At 43.9% G+C, this 25,699-nt stretch overlaps 1 protein-coding gene across 2 annotated transcripts in view; it reads left to right on the top strand.

Moving 5' to 3' along the window:
* bnc2 (basonuclin zinc finger protein 2) overlaps positions 1-25,699 on the top strand; it is a 204,664-nt gene that overhangs the window by 49,107 nt on the left and 129,858 nt on the right. For both annotated transcript variants that reach the window (XM_066720704.1, XM_066720706.1), the window contains exon 2: positions 22,388-22,588. In XM_066720704.1, the coding sequence (XP_066576801.1) occupies positions 22,388-22,588 (201 nt within the window). The remainder of the gene's footprint in view (positions 1-22,387; positions 22,589-25,699) is intronic.

The following is a 25,699-nucleotide window of genomic DNA, read 5'->3' as shown; positions in this document are numbered from 1 at the left end:
AAAAGAAGAGCCAGACATCAGCTTAGATTGGGAAGCTTTGATGTGATCCCTTAAGAGCTGGGCGCCAAGACACCTATATCTCAGTGAGTCTCGCTGCATTACAGTTATGCGCAGGCCTTCCCGGTTAAAGGGACCCGAAGTGTTATCTTATTTCTTAGATGACCCTTTCATTTTGTCAGGTATTATTTTCTCTGGACAGGTAGGGTGCCAGTAAGTCAAAAAATCTAAGTAACACAATAAAAAGAAGCCGATTAAGTTAACTAATTCTGGCCAATATGTAGAGGGGGGAAATAAAACGTCTTGTTGTCAAGTGACAGTCAGGTGAAGTAAGGCAGACAGATCCTGGTGAAATAAGTGCAACTCCTAGATCTTTGCATTGATGTGGAGGCTTTTCTCTGCCAACATCGTGGTCTGCTTGTGTGTGTGTGTGTGTGTGTGTGTGAGAGAGAGAACGATGTAAACACTTCATGAACCGCTCAGTCTGATCCATGGGGCTGTCTGGACAAGAGGTCCCAGGGTGCTGAGAAGACGGCAATCAGGCCAGGACTGGTCAATGCAGCATGTCTAATGGGGCAGCGCTGGGGTGAGGGAAGCCACCGCAGACACAATAAGACCCCTTAAAGAGCCGCCCTGCACCCCGGGTCATATTGGCCAAATAAATAAGTAAGCAAGTAAATAAATAAATAACAGTTTGTTAAGGAGAGACTTTCCACCACAGAGCTGTAATAAAACCAGGATTTTTTCTAATATTGTGGCTGGAGCTGATATTTCCCTGGTGCTGTGTGTACGTTTCTGCAGAGAAAAGAAAATCAATATGAAACAGTAAAAAAAAAAAAAAAAAAAAATAAATATATATATATATATATATATATATATATATAAATATCACAAGTATAGAGAGACTACAGACGAAGTAGAGAAGACTGCTCAAAGCCTGTTTAATAGGATGTAGGGTCAACCTTGGCCTTCATGAGCGCTGCAGGTCTATTCATAGGCTGCTGGAGGAAAACCATGAAATTCCTCCCACCGTTTCTCATGGAGTGAGAGACGTTGTCTGGGGTTTCTTCTGGATTTACTCTTCCACTTCATCTCAGAGATCTTCTGTGGGATGGAGGAGAGCCCTGGGAGTACACAATGAGATGTTTGCATTGCTCTTCTCGGTGGCACAATCCTAGCTTAGATATACAGACACCATCCATAAACGTCCATCAGTCCTGCCAGTTGCCCAAAACATCACGAAGTGTCCTGCATGACTCGCTGTGTTAAAACCTATAAGGATCACTTCTTTAAAAGTCACTTTTCTGCTTTAAGTGGTTAAAGGGAAATTACAATACAAATCTATCTATCTGTCTGTCTGTCTGTCTATCTGTCAATCTATTAATCTATCGATCCATCTATTTATCTATATATCTGTCAATCTATCCATCTGTCTAAATAATTATACATACATATCAAATTGCATGCATTAATAATCATCCTCCGCACAAGTGAAAGCAATCTTATCCTATGTGGAATAGGAATGCTGCTTATGGATTAGGAAAGTTCATTTTTAATGCTAGTATGATTCATGCATTGATTATTCCTTCTTTGGGGATGGGTGGTGGTGCTGCTACTCTGATTAAATCCCCCCATTAATTGAATTAATATTAAAATGGGCATTGGATACTTTTGCCAGCTGTGCTGATTGGATTCACAACAGGACTGGTACACAGCGTTGGGACATGATGGATTGAAGTCCCCGTCGCGGACAGAGCATCCCCCTCACCAGAGCTACCTTTCAGTGAAGGAAAACGTATTAAACACCTTTGCTGGTGTAAGACTGAATTGCCAGGCAGTCTCTTATTTATTTTTCTGTATATTTTCCTCCGTTTGTTCTGAAGCACTGGAGTGACCTGAAGGACGTGAGATGAAAAGCACTGTGAAGACCCCACATTTTGTTTAAGTGTTGCTGACAACTTGAAGTGTTTGCATTTGTCGAGTTTTAAGTTGAACTGAAGTCCTTGAATTGAAAGGTTTAGTGTGCTTGTTAACAGCGGCTTCAAGAGTTTGTTTTGATAAAAAGAACAAAGAAAGTAGCCATGTTATTAAAAATAATTATAATTATAATTATATATATTCAGTGCCTATATAAAGTCTACACCCCTTTTATTCCTGACTGACAGCCTGGAATAAAAATGCATTCAACTAGTTTATCTACACTTCCTACCCCACGACTTCCCGGTGAAAACAATATTCTAGAATTTTGTAGAAAATGTATTTTAAATAAAATCTGAAATAGCTTGGTTGGATAAGTGTCCATCCCCCTTATAAAACAATCCTAAATTAGCTCAGGTGTAAGCAATATCACCTTCACAATAACACACCAAGTCAAGTGACCGGTGTTAAACTGTAGTGTTTCACATGATTTCGGTGTAAATTCAGCAGTTCCTGTAGGTTCAAAGCAAACACTCACCCATGAGCTCCAAGGAGCAGCTCCTCTGGATTCCAACGCCTCCCTTTTAAACGAGCCATAAAGGATCCCCGACCCCACGCTGACACACCTCATGCTTTTCATACGTTTGTTTATCGTCGGCTTTTATTGCCATTTTTAATCTGTGGATTTGCCGGCTGAAATACGAACCCCGCAGCTCATCCCTCCAGCCGCTCAGATGTCCTTGTTGTGGGAGTGCCTGTGTTGCAATAAAGGCCGTAATTGCCGCTGTTGCGAGAGTGGGATCGGGGACGACAGATCGTGTTCGGCAGTGTTCCCCGTGCGGTCGGGCCTCGTCTGAGTGCGCTCACACCAAGAACACTGGGGCGTCATGCGTGGGGGACCACACTTGCACACCGGTATCTTGTGGCTAATTGTGGTGTCGCCCGCCATGTCCTATAGACTTTAATAATGCAGGCGCTTCGCTCTGTTTCCGACAGCTGTTGTATCCTCAAGCACATTCTGTAGCTTTAGGGAAGACAAAAGACTTCTAAACACATACTACATACACAAGAACATACAATTGTCTGGATTTTAAATCTGACACCATTAAGATAATCTTTTCGTAACAGCAACAATGTACCTGACTGTACCAGCAATCATATAATAATAAACCAGCCACACTTTTCCAGCCACCAGAACCTTTTAAAACAGGAATTCACCTCAATTAAAAATGTATGTTTTAAAAAGGTGTATTTGTTTGTTCATTCATCGCCGCTGAGGATTTATAATCTGCAGATAACAGTGAACTGTACTCATGTTTTATGTCACAAGATGTTGTTTCGAAGGTCTGGTAGCTGTAGAGTTGACTACAGCGTCTTCATGCCCTGTAAACTCGGAGGAAACTGGTAACAAATACGAATACGGCTCAGTGATTTCTTTCGATCTAAAAGGGAAAGAAACAACAACAAAAATCAAGAAAGAATGAAAAAAAATTGTTGAAAAAAACAACTCCACATAAACTTGCTCAAAAACTCTTCTGGAATCTCAATTAAATTACGGAAATGTCACAAACGATCACGGCGACGAACGCGAACGTCTACTGGAGGCCTTGCGTCCGGTATGGAAGCAATTACCGGGCTCTGAGAGGCTGCAAACACCCACCGAGAGGTACAGGCCAAAAAAAATGTAAGTTTTTCAAGGCTAAATTACTTTCGTATGAGAGGGGGATGAGGGCAAGGTTAACTTTTTATTAGGAACAAATACTGAGCCATATTTTAATTCAGATCACACATTTCAAATTTAAGCAAACAAGCCACAAAAATACCTCGGCTAATTATGCCAGAGCTCCTCTCTCGGTACGTGCCAGGGAGGCCGAGGGAATCCAATCACAAGTGCTGAAATGCTCGCACCGGACAGTTTTTTTTTGTGTTTGTTTGTTTTCATGCCTGAGAAACCCGGCAATTAAAATCCCGCCTGGCTTTGTGCACTCCCGCACCCTGTGCCGGCCGAAGGAAGGGGCACTACAAGCATCACAAGAGTAGTTTAGGATTCTCACTTCCACCCTCGAGTGGCACGGACCATTTCACATCGATTCCCTCTATCAGTCACACATTTATTTTCTTCTTTTCTCGTTTTAACAAGGCACAAAAAAACTGCTCAGGGCGGTTTGAGTGTAAAACGGTTCCTCTTAGGTCAGCCAGTTGAACACTGGTTATGTTCAGGAAATATGTTTCATTTTCCCCCGTCCGCACTTCTTCCATTTAAAATAAACTCTCTTGTGTTTGATTATGCAAAATGCAGGCTATGAATTCCTTTTTTTATGATTTTTTGCAGTCTCCCCCATCATGCAAAATCAGAGCTGCAAACTGCAGGATTGAAATACCGTCAACAATGTTTACTGCGTAACGTTTCGAGCCAAGTGCGTATTTATTCTGGTAATTAATGTGGTGAAAGTTGCACCAATTGTCTTTAACATTGAGACATATATTTGCTTGTTCTTCAGATATTCCCCGAACGCTCATTTTTAATATACAGCTTTTAGGAGAGATTTCCCCTCCACTCCCAACAAGATCCTTAGAAAGCAAAGAACTAGAATTGGAACGAATTACTGTTTAGTATGACCTACTAACATTACAATTAACCACAGCCTTCTTGAGAACCTTGTTTGTGCCGCAAAGACCTTTCACTGGACTCTGTAAAGTCTCTCGTTTGAGTGTAAAGTTGTCAGCAAAAGGTTTTATCAGCCCCGTTTACACATACAAGAATTTTAGTACCGGCTTAATCGCTTTTGTCTGATTGAATATTCAAATCGATGCACATCTCGGTTGGTTGTGTCTTCAGAATGTTTCTTTCTTTAAAGGTTGGCCTTTGACGCGTATATTTGTCTCCTCGATTGGCGTTGACAGAGCAGGGACATTTTCCAAAACACTTTGAGGATGGGCAGAGTCCAGGCCTTCACACGATTAACCCCAGGCCACAGATCCCTTTTGTTACAGTGATTCATTTCAACACACCGTATGGTTTCTAGCTGTTAAGAGTGGTCCAAGGCAGGCAGAAGGGGAAGAAAAGCTCTTGTGATGGAGAATGTCACTCACCATCCGCTTTCCGAAATCTCTCAAACAAGTAAACAGATCCAGGGAAGTCATACATCACCAACAGACGCATCCATATGAGGGTCTTATGCAAGATAACCAGATGACTGTTGCAGAGCGGTTTAAATAGATCAATAGATTTGTCGGGGGGCTACGGATACTTGGGAGATGGATGGGGTCGTATCAGACATCGCCTCTCGGTTTGATGACACATTGCTTTTGCTTTGTGTTTCCGTCTTGTAATCTCACTGAGTGTGCCAGTCTGGATGTGTGTCTCACTGTCTGACTCCCCGTCTGAACGCGGTGTAACCCTAGCTTGCCCTTGCATTTTGTTTATGAATTCCTTTGCATGCAACTGCAATGTCCCCGAAGCCAAACTGTGGTACACATCGTGGTTTGCTGTAAGTTGTTCTCCCTAGTCCACTTTGAATTTCAACTGAAGGAACTGAAGTCCTCCGAAATTAATTCTCACTTTAGAAAAACAACAGGTTTTTGACAGACAAGTCTTTTGTTGAAATTGATTTGATCATTTAACTCTAGCCAATCTAACATGTCTGAGTAATTGTGCTCACTGCGTTGTTTTTTGTACCCAAGACAGTGTGGAAGGACACTTTCTGACAAAACCAGATACTGCAATCTTGGCTCGAGCCTGAAACAAAACCGTGCAGCTCTCCGGATTGTGTGCCACACACAATTGGGGATTGTTTAGCCTTCGCAAATGGCTTTGCAGTTTCAGGAATTTCAGGGTTGTGTGATTCTTAGTTATGTCTGCTTTTTTTCCAAAATACGCTCTTTTAAAATCTTAAGGTTATTCATGGCACAGGAAACAAACGACCTGCGGTTTCTGGTTTGTTAGTCTTTGTAACGAGAGCGCTGGCTTCACAATGGCTGCTCATTGTATTTTAAGTTTAAGCAAAACCTTGTGAATTTGCTAACATGGTTTGTGTGCCGTAGTTTTAGTCCACATTTCTGAATGCAAGTCCCCAAAACTAAAAAACAAAGGGCATGACATCTTTCTTAGTATTGTCAAAACAATGGACGCAATACTTGGTTGCTCACAGTTTCACATAGAGCTCCAAACAAACCAAACCGCGCTTCAATCCACTCAAACTGTAGGTGTGAAAGACCCCTTAACATATCTGTAGGCATACACCAAAGATATATGTGTCAACGATGATTCTGTAATTTTTACCAACACAGGTCAGCACCAACCAGTCTATTGGATTCGCTGAACACCAGGGACAGAGAAACGAACTCATTGGACGTCTCAATAGGTTTTGCTATTAATTAATTTAGTCTGCCTCCCAGATACAATTCTTAAAAACCATTGGTTTTCCATCGTTTCCATCAGTGACTGCTTGAAATAAATCTGAGCCAGTTGAGCACAAATCTCTCTGATCGTCTCGAGTTCTAAGCAGAGGCAAAACATTTGTATTTCTTCATTCTTATTCAGTGATTGTGACAATGCTTTTGTGGCGATGTTGTGTTGATTGTGGGTGAATATTCCTGGGGAACACGCTGGCAGAGTTCATTACTGCTCAGGAGAGGTAGATCCTTCTTGCATCTTGCTCTGCGGCAGTTAAAGCACAGGTGATCATTAAAGGAACCAGCTCCAATGCACCTTTTACCTCGAGACGCTCCTTTCCCACCTGAAAGAGGGCTTTTCTACCTGACGGGCTGTTAGAAATCCCTCAGGGGCTTCCCATATTGTGAATCCAGAGAAACTCTTTTTAGGTTTAATCTTCCACACATTTCCTCTTGCCTTTTATCCCCGAATCAGGAAGGCAAGGCATCCTGCGCTCATTGTTTCTGCTTCACGTTTTCACATGGTTTCTGTGTGATGTAACCGATAGGCAGTGAAGCGTCTCCGTGTGGCAGAAACAGACCTGTCTGTGTGTACTGTGTTGTCTAAAGCTTCAAGTGTGAAGTGGTCTACCCTAAGGAAGTGGTTTTACCCTAAAATTCTGCTCAAAACACACCTTTTGGGAATATTTTTATCAAACAGTTTACAAACACAAAGACACAAAGTTCCTGACTCTAAATTACTTAGAATTGCAATTAATGATATTGGAATTCAATTAAACTAAATTGGTACGCTGAAACTACGCGGGAGCCTTAGGATAATCATCTATCTATCCATCTGTGTATCTATCTATCTGCCTGTCTGTCTATCTCTCTCTCTAATTTACCTCTCGATCTAATATTCCTGTCTATGTATCTATCTAATCTCCGTGTCAGCCCATCTAACGATCTATGTACGTACACAGATACGGCGGTGGTATTGAGGGAATTCGGCGCTTCAGAGGGTGTCACACGTTGCTAATGACATTGTGCTGATTCCGGCACATTTTAAATCATGTTGGCAACAGTTTCAAACAGAAGCCCCGAGGTTGTCTGATTCAGCCACTGCTGGGAATGGAAGAGTGTCTCCGCGCCGAGGCACTTCGGGAGCGCGAGTGAAGAGCGAGTCTCCATGCTGTCTGCCGCACTACCAACAGATTAAAAAGCCTTAAAGTAGAAATGAATGAGCTACGATTAGGCCCCTAAGATAAAAGACACCTACTGAGGATTGGATTGTTCCCCCCCCTCTGTCTTTAAATGACAGGAATGCAGACACAAGCGAAGAGCAGCCAACAAGACATTTCTGTTCATCTTTTCTTTCCTTTTTTTTTCCCCATGCTTTGTTTTGTTATCATTTAACGTGCAATAAAGACGGGTGGATGGTACTGGAAACATTTCCCTGGCATCTCCAAGAGTGTAATTCAGTCTCTTGGCAAATCAATGCCTCCTACACTTTTCCCACTTATGCTAGCGCGTTGGCCCACATCCATAACTTAAAATGTGCCATTATGAGATCGGTAGATGAAGATGATGATGTTGATATTATTGTACCCCTGTAAAGTAAAAAAGGGGAAGTGCCCTTAGCCACAAAAAATATTTCTCCACATTTTGGAAGCCACCTATATATCAGATTATGTATAGACAATAAAAGTACACATTAAAGGGTGTGGAAGAATGCCACTAAGGGTGTTTTGTCACTTAATTAGACTGGTGTAATTATTCTCAGTGGCGGTGAGACCTTTGAAGGGTGTCAAGTTGATTATATTAGATTTGCAAGGGCTTGTCTATCTCAGTTGAATCAATGTAAATTGGCCAAAGTTAGTCCTTTAAAAAAATATAACCTCTAAGCATGTTTGGCTCTATGTTGTCATTCTTTCAAGATATTTGATCCCGTAACCTTTGAACAAAGTTTCATGAAGTTCACACACTCCCGAGAAGGCTTTTTTTGGTGTGTGTGTGTGTCTGTTGCTGTGAGGAATTGTTCTGTAATGGAATAATATGCATTGTTGTTTTTTATTCCCTACCTCCAGAGTGCTTTTGAGAAAATTGACTTTGGCTTCATACACAAGGGCGTTGGTTGCGAAGCTTTCAGTGAAACAAAGCTTTAACAAAGCTAAGTAAGATGTGGGTTTCTCACAATGTTTCCTTTGAGGGCAATCTTTGATGAAGAGACGATGCTTTTGCGCTTCTTCTATGCTTCTATGATGGAAGGGGTCGTCGCAGTCTGGGGGTCCCTGCCTAGTGCGTCCAATCAGAGAGCTCTGGTGAAGGGGCTGGGGTGTGTCCTATTGGCTGCTCACGCTGGGCTCCAATCCTATTACATCTCCGGTGACTGTAGATTTGAGGTGTCATGGCCATTAGTATGAGAGATATGAGTATGAGTGTGTAAAAGTGCTTCTGTTTATTATTGACAATCACAGTCCTTAGCAGCGGTGCTAGACAGTCATCCAGTACTTTAAACTCTCTAATTCCCCGGTAGTGGATACATACAGGGGTACTTATGCGCAGTACAGGTAGGGAGATTGCATAGTTTTTACTACTGCATTGTATTGTCGTATGCAAGTGTTGTTGATGTGTTATAACTACGCTATTAACACCCCCTTTTTAGATAATAAGCCATCTCATGGTGAAGAAACGCTGTTGAGAGGTTTAACAGCTTATCACAGATTATTTAGAGTTTACACTGTAAAACTAAATTGAAACAAAGTATTAGAAAAACACAGTACACACGCAACGGTTACATTTTTTATACCTGGTGTAATAAAACACTTTCCCCGTGTGTTGATGTTTTCCAGTCACAGCTGATCGATTTTATGAAGCTTGTTTTCTGTATTTATTGAAGAAGTTAGGCTGGGTTCCCATCGGTCACGTTGCCGTCATACGGTTCCCGTGCCAGTTTGCTGCTTTTCCCGAGGAACACGGCCACAGCTTGAGACAGCTTAAAAACAAAGGCAAAGTTCAAGAGGACTTGATGAAGGGGCTGTTTCACTGGGATCACAGCCTTATAAACCGGGGAGACAAGACCCTGGCACAAGACGCCGTCCCACTGTGCTTCTCTCCCTGTGCTAATTAAAGTAACCTCGTCTCAATTAGCAGCCTTCAGAACACCTCGCCTGAGTTCTGGCATTAATTCTCCGGTCGGCTCTGCAGTGTTGGGAACAAGTGTCAGTCGCTCCACTCAGACTTTCAGTTAGTTTTTCTTCTTTAGAGTCTGATGGAGACATTTATGCAGTATTGAATGCTTTTTGTTCCTTTAAGATGTCTCCAGTTTCCACAAGTTGTCCAATATCAGTAGTTTAATAATTATAATGAAGGTTAACAACTTCCTGTCTTTGTTGTCTTTGTTACCACACTAACAAGTAATGCTATTGCGATACTTACACCAGTTACAAATAAAGCATACATACTGTGTCCCGATCAATTGCCTAATGGTTAATTACAGTCATGACACAGTAGTTTTAAACTCTTTTATTTATATAACAATTTGTTAGTTTCAAATTGAATTGAACCCCTGCCTGCCAGTCTCAGTTGTTGCCCATGTGGGAACTGTGTGCATGTTTGTGTGTGTGTGTTGTGCTGTGACCCATTATGCCAGCATTCATTTGTCTGTCATATATCACATTCAGACAGGAGGGGTGCTGACACCCATTTCCCCAGACCCCCGTCACCTAGCGGCCCCCAGTGCTGCTCCTGGGGGCCACAGCATCTTAAGGTTTTCGTTCCACTTGAGCAAGTACCTACCGAAATGAACCGATGATGGTCTGAGAGAACCAGTGTATCTACCCATCCCACTTCCAGGTCTGAGAGAGCGAGAACCCCTGTCTCATCCTGTGCCCGTCCCTGGCCATCCCTTTAAGGCACATTTCCAGGAGGTGTTTGCATTACGAGCTGTTGTGCGTTTTAATAGAGCAGGGCAGAACCAGGCTTTTCTCTAATTGCATTTTCTTGTCCCTGTGAAGCCAGCATACTGAGCCAGAATGTCAAGAGCGGGCGAAAACAAGGGCTGCTGGACCTCCCCGGGGACAGATACGTCAGCCGTAACGATGACAAAATGGCTCATCACCCTTTCGAGCAGTTTGGTTAATTGAAAAAAACACTGCTTTATGTGTTCAGCACACTCCCCTGTAAATCAAGGCCAGGGGCGCTTAAGTGGTCGGTACCAGGCAGTGGCACGGGCTACGGAGGGAGGAATACAACTGGAGCTGCAGGGATGGTTAGTTAGCCGAAGCACGAAAAACTGATTTAAGAAGCTTTTCGCGTGTTAACCTGTAAAAAAACAACAACGTCTATGTCAGTCTCTACAGCGCTTGCCAGCTCTCCCACGTTTATTTGTTTATTTTTCAGAATGACAAGGTTGCTGTCATAAAAGAAAAAGGGAAAAAACATGCTCATAAAAATTCCCATAAAATTTTTAAAAAGCTCCGGCCGGTGATGACTTTGACAAAGATTTAAAAAACCAGAACTCGGGAGCATTCACCGGCCTAACTGTTTTAATGGGTTTATTCTCGACAGTTTCTCGGCTGTGTAAGTGTCGGTTAATAATTTACTCGTCCCGTGGGGCCGGCGAGGCAATCACACTCCCTGTAGCCTCGCACTCCCGGGCCTGTCGCTTCGCAGCAGCTCAGCCTGACGGTGCAAACGCTACATCGGATGCGACTTCAGCACTGTGTCGGCGCCTTGACAAATGAAGCCTTGTAAAGACCTAAATAAGGAATGGGAAGTTTTCAAGGGTGAGCAAATGGCTCCTCAGTTAGTTTTGTCGAGAAATTGATTACTATGCTTCACACACACACACACACACACACACAAAGACTGGAGAAACACAAAAATAAGATTTCACAAGTTAGGAAAGTTCCCCTTCCTGTCTTATAAGAGCAAATAACCTCTGTTTGTAGAAGATGCTGCTCTGACTGTTTATGTTAAATTATCTATTCCAGCTCAAGTATAAAATATGTGTCTTCATTTATACCGAACATCAAATAGCAATATTAACTTGATCGTCTCAAAAAATGCCGGTTCTCACAAGAGAGACTATATGCAGATTATGTAAACCACGTTCAGAAGTGAAATAATGATGATACCCATTTGTCCACTAAATATTTTACATGTTCGTCAGGATTTACAATTTTTTCAGTTCATTTTTTCACAAAGCGTACTTAAAACACGCACAATGTCGAGCCTCTCATTATTCCTGAGCACATTTGTCGAGAGCGTTGATTAAATCAGACGTCTCCTACTATGGCACTTTGTGTGTGACTGTGTTTTCCCCACAGTCGAGGGGAAACATTGAAAAGGTGGTTTTGTCTAATGAGGAATCCCTGTGATCTGTGCATATCTGTGCATTTACATACTAAAGTCTACTTTTACAAAATGCACAGTCGATGAAAGTATGTACCTCTTGTCAGCCCGGCTGTTGGGAATTGGCGCAGCGACCCATTGGTGATTTGTAGTCTTTGGCATTCCAGTTGTAAACATTATGAAGTGTGAGTGTGCGTAGGAAAGTGTGTGAGAAGGAAAGCAGTTGAAATGGAGTGTCTGCTGATGTCGCCATACAGACAGATCTGGTGCAGACTGCAACCCAACAGTCACGCACTGATAAAGTGTGCCCCGCCTGCTCTCAACACAGAGGGTACACGGTGACGCCGGCTATAGCGGCTCCCCACGTTGGGCGCCATTTGCCAATATCTGAGAACAGGATTCGTAGCTGTGTGTGATCAGATGGTGCTGTGAAGGACTGTGAAGCTCTCTGTGTTTGTCTTGGGAGTCTATTGAAATGTCTCAGTGTTTTCCACTCGAACTTGTGAAGGGAAAGCTGATGCAAAAGTGAGTTAGACAATATTTCTGTTGCATCTCCGACCGAGAGCACCTTGATGCTGCCTCAAGTGGAAGTGGGAATGCAGCACACCTCGGAAATCGCTCTTTTCCACGGCTCTTGCCATCCGGTGCACGTGAAACCAATCTGGCTCGCTTGGGGTAAGTCGACAAAAGTCACGAGTTAGAGAGCCGCACGAAGACAATCCCCACATTCATTAAAGTAGTGAACCCTAAAGAATATTAAGTCAGAGCTCGTAACATGTGAATTGTGATAGAAAAGGAACTGCGTCCATGTGTGATACAACACGGGTGAAACCCTAGCAGGCACGGGCTTTCAGAGCTGAAGCTAATTGTTCCTTATTTTCTATGGAACCAGATCTAAGGCGATCCAGTTGTTATCCCAAGCCCGTAGAGATGTGTGTAATAATAAAGTAATGTAGCTTGGCTCCACGTAAGAATGTGTTAAAATTGAGAGCTTTCAACGAGGACAGCAAATGCCAATGGCACTACTGCCCATATGTTTTAATATGGCTCGATGTATATTTAAACCCGGGTAATTGAAACCCGATGGCTGAATAATAATCATTTTGCGTCCACCAGGCTGATGTGTGCTGCACTGCTGAGAGATGTATTGAATTAGGGGCTTCAAGAAGAGTATAGGCATCCCTTTGCATTATAAAGCAATGCAAACTCTGGATACGATATTTTAACACACAGACACACACAACTAACTTTGTTTACCTTTTATTTTATTACTGAATACATTCCTGGGTCTCACTCTTTCAGAATAAACTAAAAGCGAAAGAGTGGAGCGCACACATTGGGCTATTTAAATCTGACATTGCAGCGACGTCTACAAAACCAACTTGCAGATTATTTGACGGACAGCAACCCGTGTGTAATTACACTCCTAGTTTGAGAGTGATTGATTATAGGCTATGGGCTAGACCGAATCAAAACTGTGACCCACCCGCAAACTGCAAATGACAAAGTTGTACCCTCTCGTATTTTGGCTTCGAACAGTGAATTAAAGTGCAATGGGGTATGGATTTGTGCCATTCTCAGGCAGGTCAGAGATTGGATTTGGTCTAGGCATGTGTTTCTCAATATTCACTAGTTTTATGGCATATATAACAGTGTTTCCCTTTATAAACTATAGCAAATGTAGCATGTAAAACAAAAGATCCAGTTTTCATAAATACCGTTGTCTTATAAATGAAGCTCTGCATAGTAGACTTCCTTCCTGTGTTTTGCATCTTTTATTTTTACAACTGCAGTTCGATCCAGGAAAAATGACTGGGCTCATCCAAAGTCAATCGCACGTGTTTGTGCGAAGCCCCCGAAGACAGGAGCCCACCGACTGAAAACGTTCAGGACAATTTGCGCTCAGCTTGATTTATCAAAACCTGTCCTCATAACTCCAGTCAAAGGGGAGAATCAGAAATAAAAACATTCAGTGAAAGTTTCAGAGGGAGCTTTTGCAACAGCTTGGTCTCTCGCCCTGGTAGGAGAGATTTGGACACAGCTACACAATGGTGAATATTGGGACTGTGAATAACTGTCTTCCAATGGCTAAAAAATAATGTAATCATCTTAAAAGTACATGATTTGTATGAATGTAAATTATAATATCCCCAAGTGTGACTTTTCTTCTGAACACCTAGATACATCTAAGCATAATGCGTTGCTACCATCAGCATTTTTTGTGCCACACACTTGTGGCCGATCGACTGAAAGATGATCTCGTATCGTGACGCTGGGCTGTGAGATCATCAAACTGCCCCCAAAATTTGCATATTTTAATGGATGTCCCAAGCAGACTTACCAGGACTGTGCTGAACATGTGAAAGCGGAAGCAAACACAAGAGAAAGCGTGCTGTGGAGAACACGTCCACTAAACGTGCTTCGGTCTGTGGACATGTTGTCTGTGACGGGCGCTGGCAAGAGATCGAACTCTGAGCAGCTCCAGCAGGCAGACGTGACACCTGTGAGGCTCAGACATGTAGCTGCCCACCTGCCCGCTGTACAGCGAACCCGGCGCTCGTCAGGAGTGATGGGCTGGGATAATTAATGACAGTCTGTGAGTAAGTAAACTGAATCACTAGCACAACAGGCATGCACCAGTGACCTTGTTATGCAAACTAGCGAGCCCTTCACACTGTCAGATCCATTTCTGCGAGAGAGAGAGTAAGGAATTCACTTCCCTCCACTCACACACACACACACACACACCAGTTTTATTCCGTTTCAATTTTGTAATCTCTCATTTCTTTAAGGACGTAGCCAGATATTGTTTCCTCATGGTTAGGTTTGACGAAGATCCAAGGAAACTGGAAAAACGGAAGCCGCTCCACAGAAAAATAATGTTCTCAATTAAATCCGCTTTGATTTTCCAGAGACTATCAAAAGGCACAAACCAAAAGCATGAACCTTATCCTCTCTAATCTCCCTGACACGAGATAATCAGACACCTGCAGTGATATGCCTGTGAGAGAGGAGAGGGGGACGGACTCCTGTTTTAGCAGCTACAGGCCTAATCAAAACTTTGACCTCCCCGCCAACTGCAAATTACGAACTTGATTTGATCCAGCCCGTCCTCTGCGGTGTTAATATTAAAATACACATTACTGCGTTTAAATGTATCTGCCATGCGGTGTCTGTTTTACCTTAATGTACAGCAGGGATTACCAAGGATTAGGCTAATTGTAGGCTAATAGTTCCTCCTCTTCCAAAAAAGACTCCTTATAAAGACTGTAAGCCCTGGTAATGTGCATTGTGTTGTGTACTGCGTTACTGTGTGTGTAAAGAGTGTCCCAAACACTGAGCAAGTGTCCTGTTTTTACGTCTCCGTCCGCGGTCAACATTAAACCTAAATCTGCATCTCCAAGATACACAAACCAGTTTATCAGATACCGAATTTGTGTGTGTGTGTGTTGTTGTTGTATTGTGTCTCCAACATATAGACAGGTGACAGATTAAAGGAAAAACCAACATAAAGTGTCTCTGTAAGGTGTTGGGCACCACGAGCCCCAGAACAGCTTCAATGCTCTTGGCACAGATTGTACGAGTCTCTGGACTCTACTGGAGGGATGAACACCATTCTTCCAAAAGATATTCCCTCATTTGGGGTTTTGATGATGGTGGTGGACAGTGCTGTCTGACACGTCGGTCCACAATCTCCCATAGGTCCCATAACTGTGTTGATATCTGGTGACTGCGAAGGCCAGAGCATATGATTCACATCATTTTCATCCCCATCACACCATTCAGTGACCCTCGTGCCCTGTGGATGGGCATTGTCATCCTGGAAGAGACCACTCCCATCAGGAGAGAAATGTCACCATAGGATAAAGGTGATCACTCAGAATAACTGTAATGATTTGCAGTGACCCTTCCCTCTAAGGGGACAAGTGGACCCAAACCATGCCAGGAAAATGCCCCCCACAGCATAACAGAGCCTCTGGACCCCCTCACTGTAGGGGTCCAGCAGTCAGGCCTGTCCCGTTCTCTTGGTGTCCCACACATGCACTCACCCACGAGCCAGTTGACCGTCTGTGTGACTGAAGCTCCTGCCATTCGTACCCCAATAATGCCCCCTCTTTCACAGTCACTGAGATCCTTTCCTCTTGCCATCTTGATCCAAAATCGAGGTCAGCTGGGCTGCTCAGCATTTGTATACATGCCACAGAGCATGATGGGATGTTAATTGCTTAATTGTATCATGCAGTACACCTGTTTGGAGGCGTCTGCATTCATTATGAGCCTCCACTCATTTATTCAGGTTTTTCCTTTAATTTGTCACCCGTCTGTATTTATCTCTCAAGATGGCTCGCAAAAAGTAGGCGATATCCAGCTACTTAACCCCGAAATAAACACAACAGTGTGTGTGGATTCATTTCATCCTTCACAAGACTTCTTCATAGCGCGTGTTTAATCTTAAATTAAATTATTTATTGATATATAAATTTATTTTAGCATTACATTAGCAACTTGTTATTCACAGCACCGATAAAATAATACTCTCTGAATGCGCTCTTTGAAAGTACTTTGTCGTCTGTTCGGCTGTGTCCCAGACACTTTTACTGCCCACTGTGGAAAGACTGGACAAAATAAAATCAAGTAAAAAAGTTTAAACACTATAACACCCAGTTTGGAAATAGAAATATATATAAGAATAAGAATATCGATTTACTAAAATAAAAATAAGAAGCTGAACCAGCACAGCCAAAGTAAATCTCCTTTTAATTTTATTGTCTTTCTATATCTTAATCTGCGCGTTTCTCTGCCTCCTCTCGGTTCCGGATCGCCGCCCAGACTGCACTCCCGCAGTCTGTTAGCGACTCGGTGTTGTCAGCCGGGCTGGCAGGTAGAACCGGGCTGGCTGTTACTGGGTGAACCCGGGGTCAGCGCGGCCTAATGCAACTGTCTGCCGAGAGCCCGCCGTAATGGCTCTGAGGAGAGACGTGTCTGTCCGGGTCCCAGAGGTTTCTCCCCGTGGCTGCGGCTGGACGGGCGCTGGAACTCATGCCTGCCGTCTCCGGAGGGGACGGGGAGACAAAGTGCACCGGCTCTGTTAGCGTGAGCCGCGCTAATTGTTCAGAGGGCAGGATCTGGCGGAGGCGTGTGGATTAGGTGGAGTTCAGGCACCGGAACCGGAGTGGAGGAGCGCTGGGCGCGGGAGGAAGCCGTGCGTCCGGGATGTTCTGTGTTTCGGGTTGATACGAGAACCAGTTTTCTGTACAAGGACAGCCTCGATGACATATAGATTATATAGACTTCTTGTAGATGTATTATTTATTATTTGTATTATGATTTACTTTGCAAACGGTGTGTATATCTCTGTCCATGTAAGGGCTGAATTGAATTTCTCTTGCTGTTCCTGTTTTGCAAGTACAGGAGAAAGTAAGGGATTCATTTTCATGTGTCGTCTATTAATAGACTAGTATTTGCTCAACAGGCCACCGATACGAGCGAAAGTGTTAGTGTAGACAATCGGATCATCTGTGGAAAGGAGAGTTGAAAGGACCTTTGCACGGCCTCGCTCTGGTCCGCCGTCTCCGCTCCACAACCGGGACTTTGTGACGGCGTGTCATATGATGTCTTGTGGCCCTGTGCATGTTCTGGCGCAACAGTGACACTTCTGTCCTGCTGCGGTCTGACCGACACACTGCTCCTTTTCACATGAGGAGACCACTTGATCTCCTCGGCCTGCCTGGGGGGTGGGGGGGCGACAGAACACACGAGCGCAGGACGGGTCTAATCCAGGTCACCGCGATCACCAGGCCGGGATGCATGTAAGGACTCGCTGCCTCGGAGGTCGTGTGACAGGGAGGCTCGTTTAGGGCCACAGGACGAGAGGAATCTTACAAAAAAGCAGAAAGAGTCACTGATTAATCTCACAATAAGACCCAGAACGCTGTAGTTCGGCAGTTCTTTCTATTTCTTTTTGTGTTTTCCTTTCTCTCCCCTCCACAGCACACCCTGTAGAAAACTAACACAATTTAACCAGCCGTCTTGCTCCGTTGAGGTTTTCGTTGCTGTCGGACTTGTGTTTTTGTTTTTCCGTATATGGTTTTATTTCCGATGAATAAAACGTGTAATAAGACAACAAAGAAAGCCATTATAATTGTTTTTCTTTGGTCCTTGATGTATCTTTTCAATTCTGTTTATCAACATGAGGGAAAGCGTTCAGACTCGGATTAAAAGCCCGGAAAAGTGCTCTATAAATGATTGTTTTAGCACCTTTTATTATAAGAGCTTTGCGAAGTCACAGAAAGTCACTTTATAGAAGCGGCGATGTTGTGCGCATTAAACACTTAGCAGAAACAGTTCTTAATGCAGTCGTGTCGGAGTTGTTTTCCATCGCTGGATTAGTGCCGGCCTTGGGATATCTGAAATTACTTCAGGACGGGCCGTGTAAGTGGACCACTGATCAAGGTTGTGAAGTCCAGTCCATCTTTAGTGGGAAAGTAGATTTTTAGCTAATGATAAAGATGGAAACATTATAGAGTAAATCAGTAAAGGTGCAGGTAATTTCCGTACTGGACCTATATTAATAGTGTGGATTTCCTGGGTTGTTTTCACACCTTTTGGTTTGGTAGCCCTTGACAGCATCTTAAACAAGAACAAATGAATCGCAAAGGAATCCCATATTCTAAATGGACGCTTTAGAATCAAGAAAGAAAAACACCCATAAGAACTACACCTGGGCAAGCGCAGACCCCTTAGATATACGTGTGGGTCTGGTCAATGTTCAAACCGATCGCTTGGAAAAACCTGGTCAGGCCAACCGACAGTTTAAAAAGGAAAAAGGGAAACAAAAGGGAAGAAAACGTACACAGACACAAAAGGACGATCATAAACAAAATAATGCTTCCGTTACAATTACATGAAAACACAAAAATGGGCTTTAATTATACAGAAGACGTGGCTCAGATTCTCCTTTTACCCTTTCGGCTCGACTCCGGGACACCAGCTCCTTCCCGTCCGGCACAACAGCTGGAGCACTGCCCCCTGATGGCCGACACACGCATCTGAATCCCTGTTTATTTCGGTGGCCGGCACAGGCATGCCAGTGTGCGACAACTGCGCTCCCGCACTGCTGTCGCTACTTGACGGCGGGAGGCAGGCGGCCCGGCGGGGGGGGCATCCTGAGCCGGGATTAGAGCCGTGGCAGGTGTGTCTGTCCTCTGGAGGATGAGTTTTGCTTCAGCTGGGAAGAGTATCCTCCTCTGGCGGAGCAGTTAAAAATAACCGCGGATCTGTCGCTCGGCTCCGACAGAAAGAGAGGAGAAGGAACACATCAGTGCCTTGACTTCTTTATCACCTCTTCAGAGAGGAGGAACGAGACAAGGGTCAAAAAAAGAACACAACAGATACGCGATTTATTCCGCCAATTCCTCGCAATGTTCTGGCGTCTTTTTTCCGGTGGATGTGAATAAAACTGTTTCCGACGCACCCACACTCTCCCGGACCCCTCTTTCTCTCTCTCTCTCTCGCTTTCTGAGTCTCAGCGATGGGGGGAATGTGAGTTGGGAGGTGGTCGGGGGGCTACAGCTCTCCGTCAAGACGACTGCAGTGGCGGTAAAAAGAAGCCGGGTCTGGGGATGTATTAGCTAGTCAGCCTAATAATCCCTGTACAGAGGCTATTGATTTTCCAGGGTAGAGTTTATGAACTAAATAAACTTGGAGTTGGTGTCTTAATAAACTGCCCGGCACGCTCTGTCACATTTAGTTATAGGGGACTGGCTTTCAAAAACAACAAAACCAACCAAAAAAAAGGGAAAAGAAAGTGAGTGAAAAGAAAGTGAAGCAAAAAGGAAAAAAATAAAACCTCGGCCACAGATTGTTCACAGCAGGGATCCCAAATTAGCCCCGGTCCTTATTGCCCCCTCCCTCGGTAATGCCACCTCTCTAGGACTCTCTTTGAGCACATTGCTCAGTTTTACCCTAATGAGTTGCAACACTGATAATGTGCCTGATGATCTTTCATTGATTTCGCTATCACTTGCTTGTCTGGTAATTGATCCGTTGCTGAGCCCCTAGTTAATTATATCGGCTTTGACATGGCCTGGTCCGAAGGGAATTTCAAGTCTTGCAGAATAATAGTTTTAATAAAGGAGTCTATTACTGCAGGTCCTCGCTTTCTGGCGGCCGCCGCGGCTGTCTCTGCTAGTCTCTGCTGCATGCCTTTTTTTTTTTCTTCCTCTTCTCTTTTTTTTGCGGGCAGGGAGTAGGGAGGACTGCAGGACAGCATGAAAAAGATAGAGAGAGAGAGAGAGGGAGAGGGAGAGAGAGAGAGAGAGAGAGGGAGGGAGTACGCTATTGGCAGTGTCCTCAAACCTCCCACAAATAACAGCCATTAATGGGAAGGTCAGAAGCTGAGCCGCCAGCTTGACTTGAAACACTGAGTGCCACTTGAAAAATCAAGAGACTAGCAAATTTTAGAGGGAGGGAGAGAGAGAGCGAGGGAGCGAGGGAGAGAGGGAGACAGCGGGGAGAGCTGAAATGGGCTGTAGTTACCTTTCAGAAGTGTGGTCACTGTTGGCAAAAATTGACTCAGCTTTTCCAGCCAAGCAGAGGTGGACACTGTAATTTACTCGCTAATGTTTTGTTTGTATTCATTTTGAAATTGAATTCTGTTTTTTCCCCCGCTCCCTTATTCTGAAGGGGGGGAAGAAAGTTTAGCAGGAAAGCTTTTAAGTAGGAGACAGACAGGGAAGGTACATTTGTCTGCGGCGCTGTGAGCATTTTCTCATTATTTCTCGTTCCGTAATAATGACACAGCCTTCATCAGATGGCTTTTTTGTTACTGGGGACGGAGAGTGGAGAACAGTATGAGACACAGAGAGAGAGGCGTCGGGGGGGATAGGCGTCCATTAGAAAGTCTTTAGTCGTCGAGGAGGTAGCGAGAGTGGTACGTTTTTTTCCCCGTCTCCTTGATAAATTCCTAGATTTTATCACATAAATGCTGTTCTCATAATTCGTGCAAAGGTTAGTAGGAACTGTCATTAGTGCCACACGGAGGCTTTTAAGAGACAGCAGCAGTTGTCTCCTACAATTTTCTATACCATTTCCAGTGACTTTATATATCAGTAATCATTTACTGTATTTTAAAATGTTAATTCCTGTTCCCTCCTGTATCCAGAGCTGACGCTGATGAGTCCCTTAGACATCATCTGATCGTGTTAAGTTTCATAGCTGTCTTGTCCTTTTTTTTTTCTTTCGCTGAAAAAAAACACACACACCATATTAACAATTAGACAAATTGATCTGTGGCTCCAGGCATTGCATTGTGCATTTCACGTTAAAGAAATTAAAAATATTCTCCTTTTCCTTATTCTATAGAGTTTTTTTCCCCCCATCTCAGGGAGAATTGCTGCTAAGGGGACCAATCTCACTATAAATGAGACTCCCTCGTTTTTTTTTTCTTAATTAAAATCTGGATCCATCCACATGGGGGTTTCCTTCAGTCGACGAAGCACAATGTCCTGCTAAGTGACTGTTCAATGATTGCGGGGAGGCAGTCTCGGTGTCGTGAGAGGAGAGCTGTTTAGTCCTGGAGAGAGAGAGAGAAAAAAAGCGAGAGAAAGACAAAGGCATAAGGACTTCAGCAGAGATGTTGTAGGTTAATATGCTCATCTTTCCTAACGTGCTCACTTAGGCCTGCTTGGACTCTATTGGATTCCAGCTCAGTGCGAGGAAACAAAAGGGGAGAGAGAGAGAGAGAGAGAGACAGAGAGAGAGAAAAGAAAAAGATGGTTTGTAAAAAAAGATTTCTGCTGATCTTGGTGTGAATGAGGGATGAGAGAAAACCCCAAAGAGCTTTGTAAATAAGAAGAGGCGTACCTGTGAGGTGAAACAACACTTATCACCATTATTATCATGATAAATAAGATTATTCTCATCGAGCAAGAAAGTGCTTGAATTCCAGAGGGGGCCGGAGCGCAGTGGCAGGGATGCGCCTGACAGTGTGTGCTTTCTGAGCGCGCTCTTAATAAGCCGGGAACAGCCTTCTCCGCTCAATCTGCTCGGCAGCTCCTGAGCAGCACGCCTGTCTCCATGAGGGGGGTGAGTGCGCGATGTCATTCTGAGGGCCGGGGGGGGGGAGGCGGCGGTGCACTTGACTCTCAGTATCCGATGGGATCCTGAGACGAGGCAGGCGGCGTGGAGGGCGCGGGGAGAGACCAGGCAGCCAGGCAGTGAGGCAGGCAGGCAGGCAGGCAGGCAGGCAGGCAGGCAGTGGTTTCCTTGCTGGGGGTTCATTCGGTGACACACACACCTGACTGTGTCTGTGCTGTGCGGACCAGGGTGGGGGGTGGAAGCGGCGGGTCGGAGGTACGGGGTGAGAGAAAAGGTAGGGATTGTGGGGTTGGGGTTGGGGGGTGGACAGCAAACGACATACCCCTCCTTCATCATCTCCTCCTCCTCCTCCTCATCTTCCTTCAATCCCCCTCTCCCCTCTCTCTCTCCCTCCTCCCCCTCCGCTTACCTTCGCCGCTCCACTCATCCTACCCTCTTCCACCATATACCCCCGAGGAAATATACCGAGCTGCCTCTGCTCCCGAACTCACACTGCACTACTCCTTGCTACTTTGCAGCCAGGAGGCTCTCTCCCTCTCCCTCTCCCTCTCTCTCTCTCTCTCTCTCTCTCTCTCTCTCTGAGAAAAAAAAAAGAGAAAGAGCAAGAAAAAAAAAAATCCAACCCAAATCCACCTTCACTTTTCAGTCAGAAGAGGCAGAAGTGGATGTGAGAGACAGAGACACGCCGAGAGACAGAGAGCGAGAGAGGGCACAAGACTCCACTCTGAGAGACACGGCCAGTGATAACTCCATGCAGTTCGGCGCCAGGTCGGCCAGTGCTGAGCCCGGCTTCATGGGGACATGGCAGAACAGTGACAGCAACCTCCTCTTCAGAATGTCCCAGCAGGTAAGTTCGGCTCCGAGTCGTGGACCTGCTTGTCAAGTGTTGTGGTTGGATGTCCTTTTTGATTCATTTTATGACTGTGGTTATGATTATTGCTGCTGTTTGCTGTTATTGTTGTCCTTCATTGGCATGCACTTGTTTTTTTTGTTTTTTTTTCAACTTTGCTTGTTATCACTTGTGTGTGTGTGTCCCACCCCTATTGTAAGGACAGTAATGCCACCGGTGTCATGATTTACAGTGTCCTTTGCTCAGTTCATCAAGGATTTTTAACACCAATTGCCCCGAGGTGAAACGTGCAATTAACCGACACTGCGCATCTTATTTAATTGTTAATTAATTGGAGCTGCAGCGGGTGATATGAGAGATTAGTCCGGACTTTGTGCACTGTTTTAAAACACCCGATCTCTTTTCCGTCCGCCTCTGGACTTGACAACAACCCCCAGTTTGACGAGGGGCCCCCACTGGGTAATTGACTTCATGTGGTGAGGCAGGGCGCTGTCGTGGGGGCTGCGGGGCGGAGAGGGGCCGTGGATGCGGGAGCCGAGCCGGGCTGGCGGGCACTGGCGCTCCTCTCCACGCGTGTTTGTGCGCAATGTGGGTGTCCTCTCCAGACCCGTGTGGGGGCCTGGGGGCTGGCGGGCTGGGGGCAGTGATAAGCGGCTCTGTGCCAGGCGCTCGGTGGAACTGTCCAGCCTCCCCTTGCGCAACGGCCTGGCTCAGCCCAGTTACAAAGAAACTTTTTTTTTGTTTCCCTTCCCTGAGTTGAAAACTTGGACTGAACTCGATCCAGGGGAGGGAGGTTTCCAGTGAAGATTTGAACAAGGGTACCTCCCTTCAAAAAAAAAAAAAGTTCACAGGATGCCTTCAGTTGCTGCTGTTTCTCTGTCCCTCCCTGTCTCTGGTCATGGTTTGTAAAGATACTGAAACGAGCTTCTCCGCGTCCTGCGTGTTTTTCAGCTGGGCAGTCATATTAGTTTATATAGCCTATCCTTATCAATAATACACCCCTTCTTTAGTGTGTTTCTCTGAGGCTGGGATGTGTCAGTCTGAAGTGATGTGCCTCAGATAAAGCACTGCTGGGCTCTGTGTGCAAAGTGCTGTCAGGTGGATGCGCACCTGCACAGGGACCGGGATGCGTCTCTGGTGTCACAGTGCAATTCAAACACTTTTTTATCCTTCTTGTGCATATGATATGTATATATTAAAAGGGTATTTTACATGTTCTGCTGGACATATTGTCTCAGCAGAATCGGTTGATCAGCTGCTTAATTGGAGGCTGGTGATAATGAGTTGTTTCCTTTTCTAGGCAGGTATCCTGGATATCGATATAGCGAGTATTTTATGTATTTAAATATGTGTGTGCATATTGTATCTGCTCTGCTTTTTTCAAGTGTCACAGCCTGTCGTTTTATTATTTATTATTTGTATTTATTTGTTGGCTGACGCCCTTATCTTTTTGCATTTTATTTTTTAATGTATATGTAGTGCTTGTAATTGAAATATCACAGCTGCCTATACAAGTACAATTTGCGATCACCCTACCTTGCCATGAACTGCGAAACGGTGTATGTTTTGTTGCTTTATAAATTATTACCGTATGTAATAGCTGAAAGTGGCCTGAAACGAGGACAGTTAGAGTATTTGGAAGAAAAAAAAGTAATCCTGATATTTTACTTATGCAGATATTTCCCTCAACCAGGAAAGGGTTAATTTTATCAGTGCAAGATAACGAGATCAGCTTATAAATGGTTATTGAAGTACGTAAATGGTGTTCGGTTGCTTTTTGGTATTAAACCACCTGCAAGTATATTAATTTATGTCAGAAGACACATTTAAGGGTTTGAACAAAGTGCTGGAAAGTTTTTAGGGTGAAATGTTAAAAATTGAATCACAAAATGCGAGATTGAGTTTGCAATATCGCAGAGACGAGACACCTTATCATTTTAAAACTCAGATGTGTGTCATTTAATTTATTTTTATTATTATTTCTCAGCATACATTTTTTTTCTAAATCATTTAACAGGTTTTGCTAATTCAGTGTCTCACACAATATTAATTCAAGCAAATCAAAAGGGACAAATTAGGAATGGACTGAAATAATGCACACAGAGTCTCCTATGCAGGGACACGAACCAGGTAGCATCACATACCTGTCAGATACTATGTTTTGCTTAAAGATAGTACACATCGAAAATAACATTCGTTTTCAATTTCAGCTGGAAAATATTGTTGTTCTGGTTTCCAGACTATAAATACAATTATTTAATGCACCCCTTCCGTTGTATGGTATCAGTTCAATTGTATCAATATCCGTTTATTTACTAACAGAAATCGTGCCAAATAAATACCCTGTCATCACTGTTTACCAAATCTCATTTGTTTCTGATGTAGTGGATGCATTTAATACAGTCTAATAATGTAGAACAACATCTGCTTAATATATAAAACCAACTTAAAACGCGAAGTAAAAAATAAAATAACTAATAATAATAATAATAATAATAATAATAATAATAATAACCGTGCATGACTATTTAAACTGAGAAATGTGAACCTGCTTTTATGTTTGTAATCCCAATACAACACAGCCCTAGTTTTTACTATGATTCAGAATGTGCCATTCAGGGCCAAATGATCAACAAGCTAGAGACAGCATAAAACATAACATAAATATAAATATCAAATATCGATATTATTATTGATGATGAAGATCAATGAAACAGATAGTATTCTTGTTGTGCTCTATTTGAGAAATATAAGTCGCCTGATTGCAGGATAGGTGTATAATAAATCTGACAGCTATACACAATACAAAATAAACTACTAAAAAATAAAATAAAACCATACACCTAGTCTGCAATTCTCAGTAATTTTACAGCAGTCTTGAACACCCACAGGTCCATCCATTCCCAGGGACAATCCCAGCAGGACCAGTATATTCTGGGTCGCCTGTGGTTAAACTGGTCGGGGCGCAATGGGCGGATCAGGTTTTAAATGGTTTGTCATCCTGTGGACTCGGGAAACAGATGCCCCTGTACGTGTCCCTGCTCTGGCAGATGCCCCAGCGATGCTGTTTTTATATTTGTTTGTTTGTTAGTTAGTTTTAATTTTTTT

The sequence above is a fragment of the Amia ocellicauda genome, chromosome 13 (genome assembly GCF_036373705.1).
Source record: "Amia ocellicauda isolate fAmiCal2 chromosome 13, fAmiCal2.hap1, whole genome shotgun sequence".
In the NCBI taxonomy this organism is placed as follows: domain Eukaryota; kingdom Metazoa; phylum Chordata; class Actinopteri; order Amiiformes; family Amiidae; genus Amia; species Amia ocellicauda.
The sequence above is the reverse complement of the archived record's forward strand: the minus strand, read 5'-3'. Positions and strand labels throughout refer to the sequence as shown.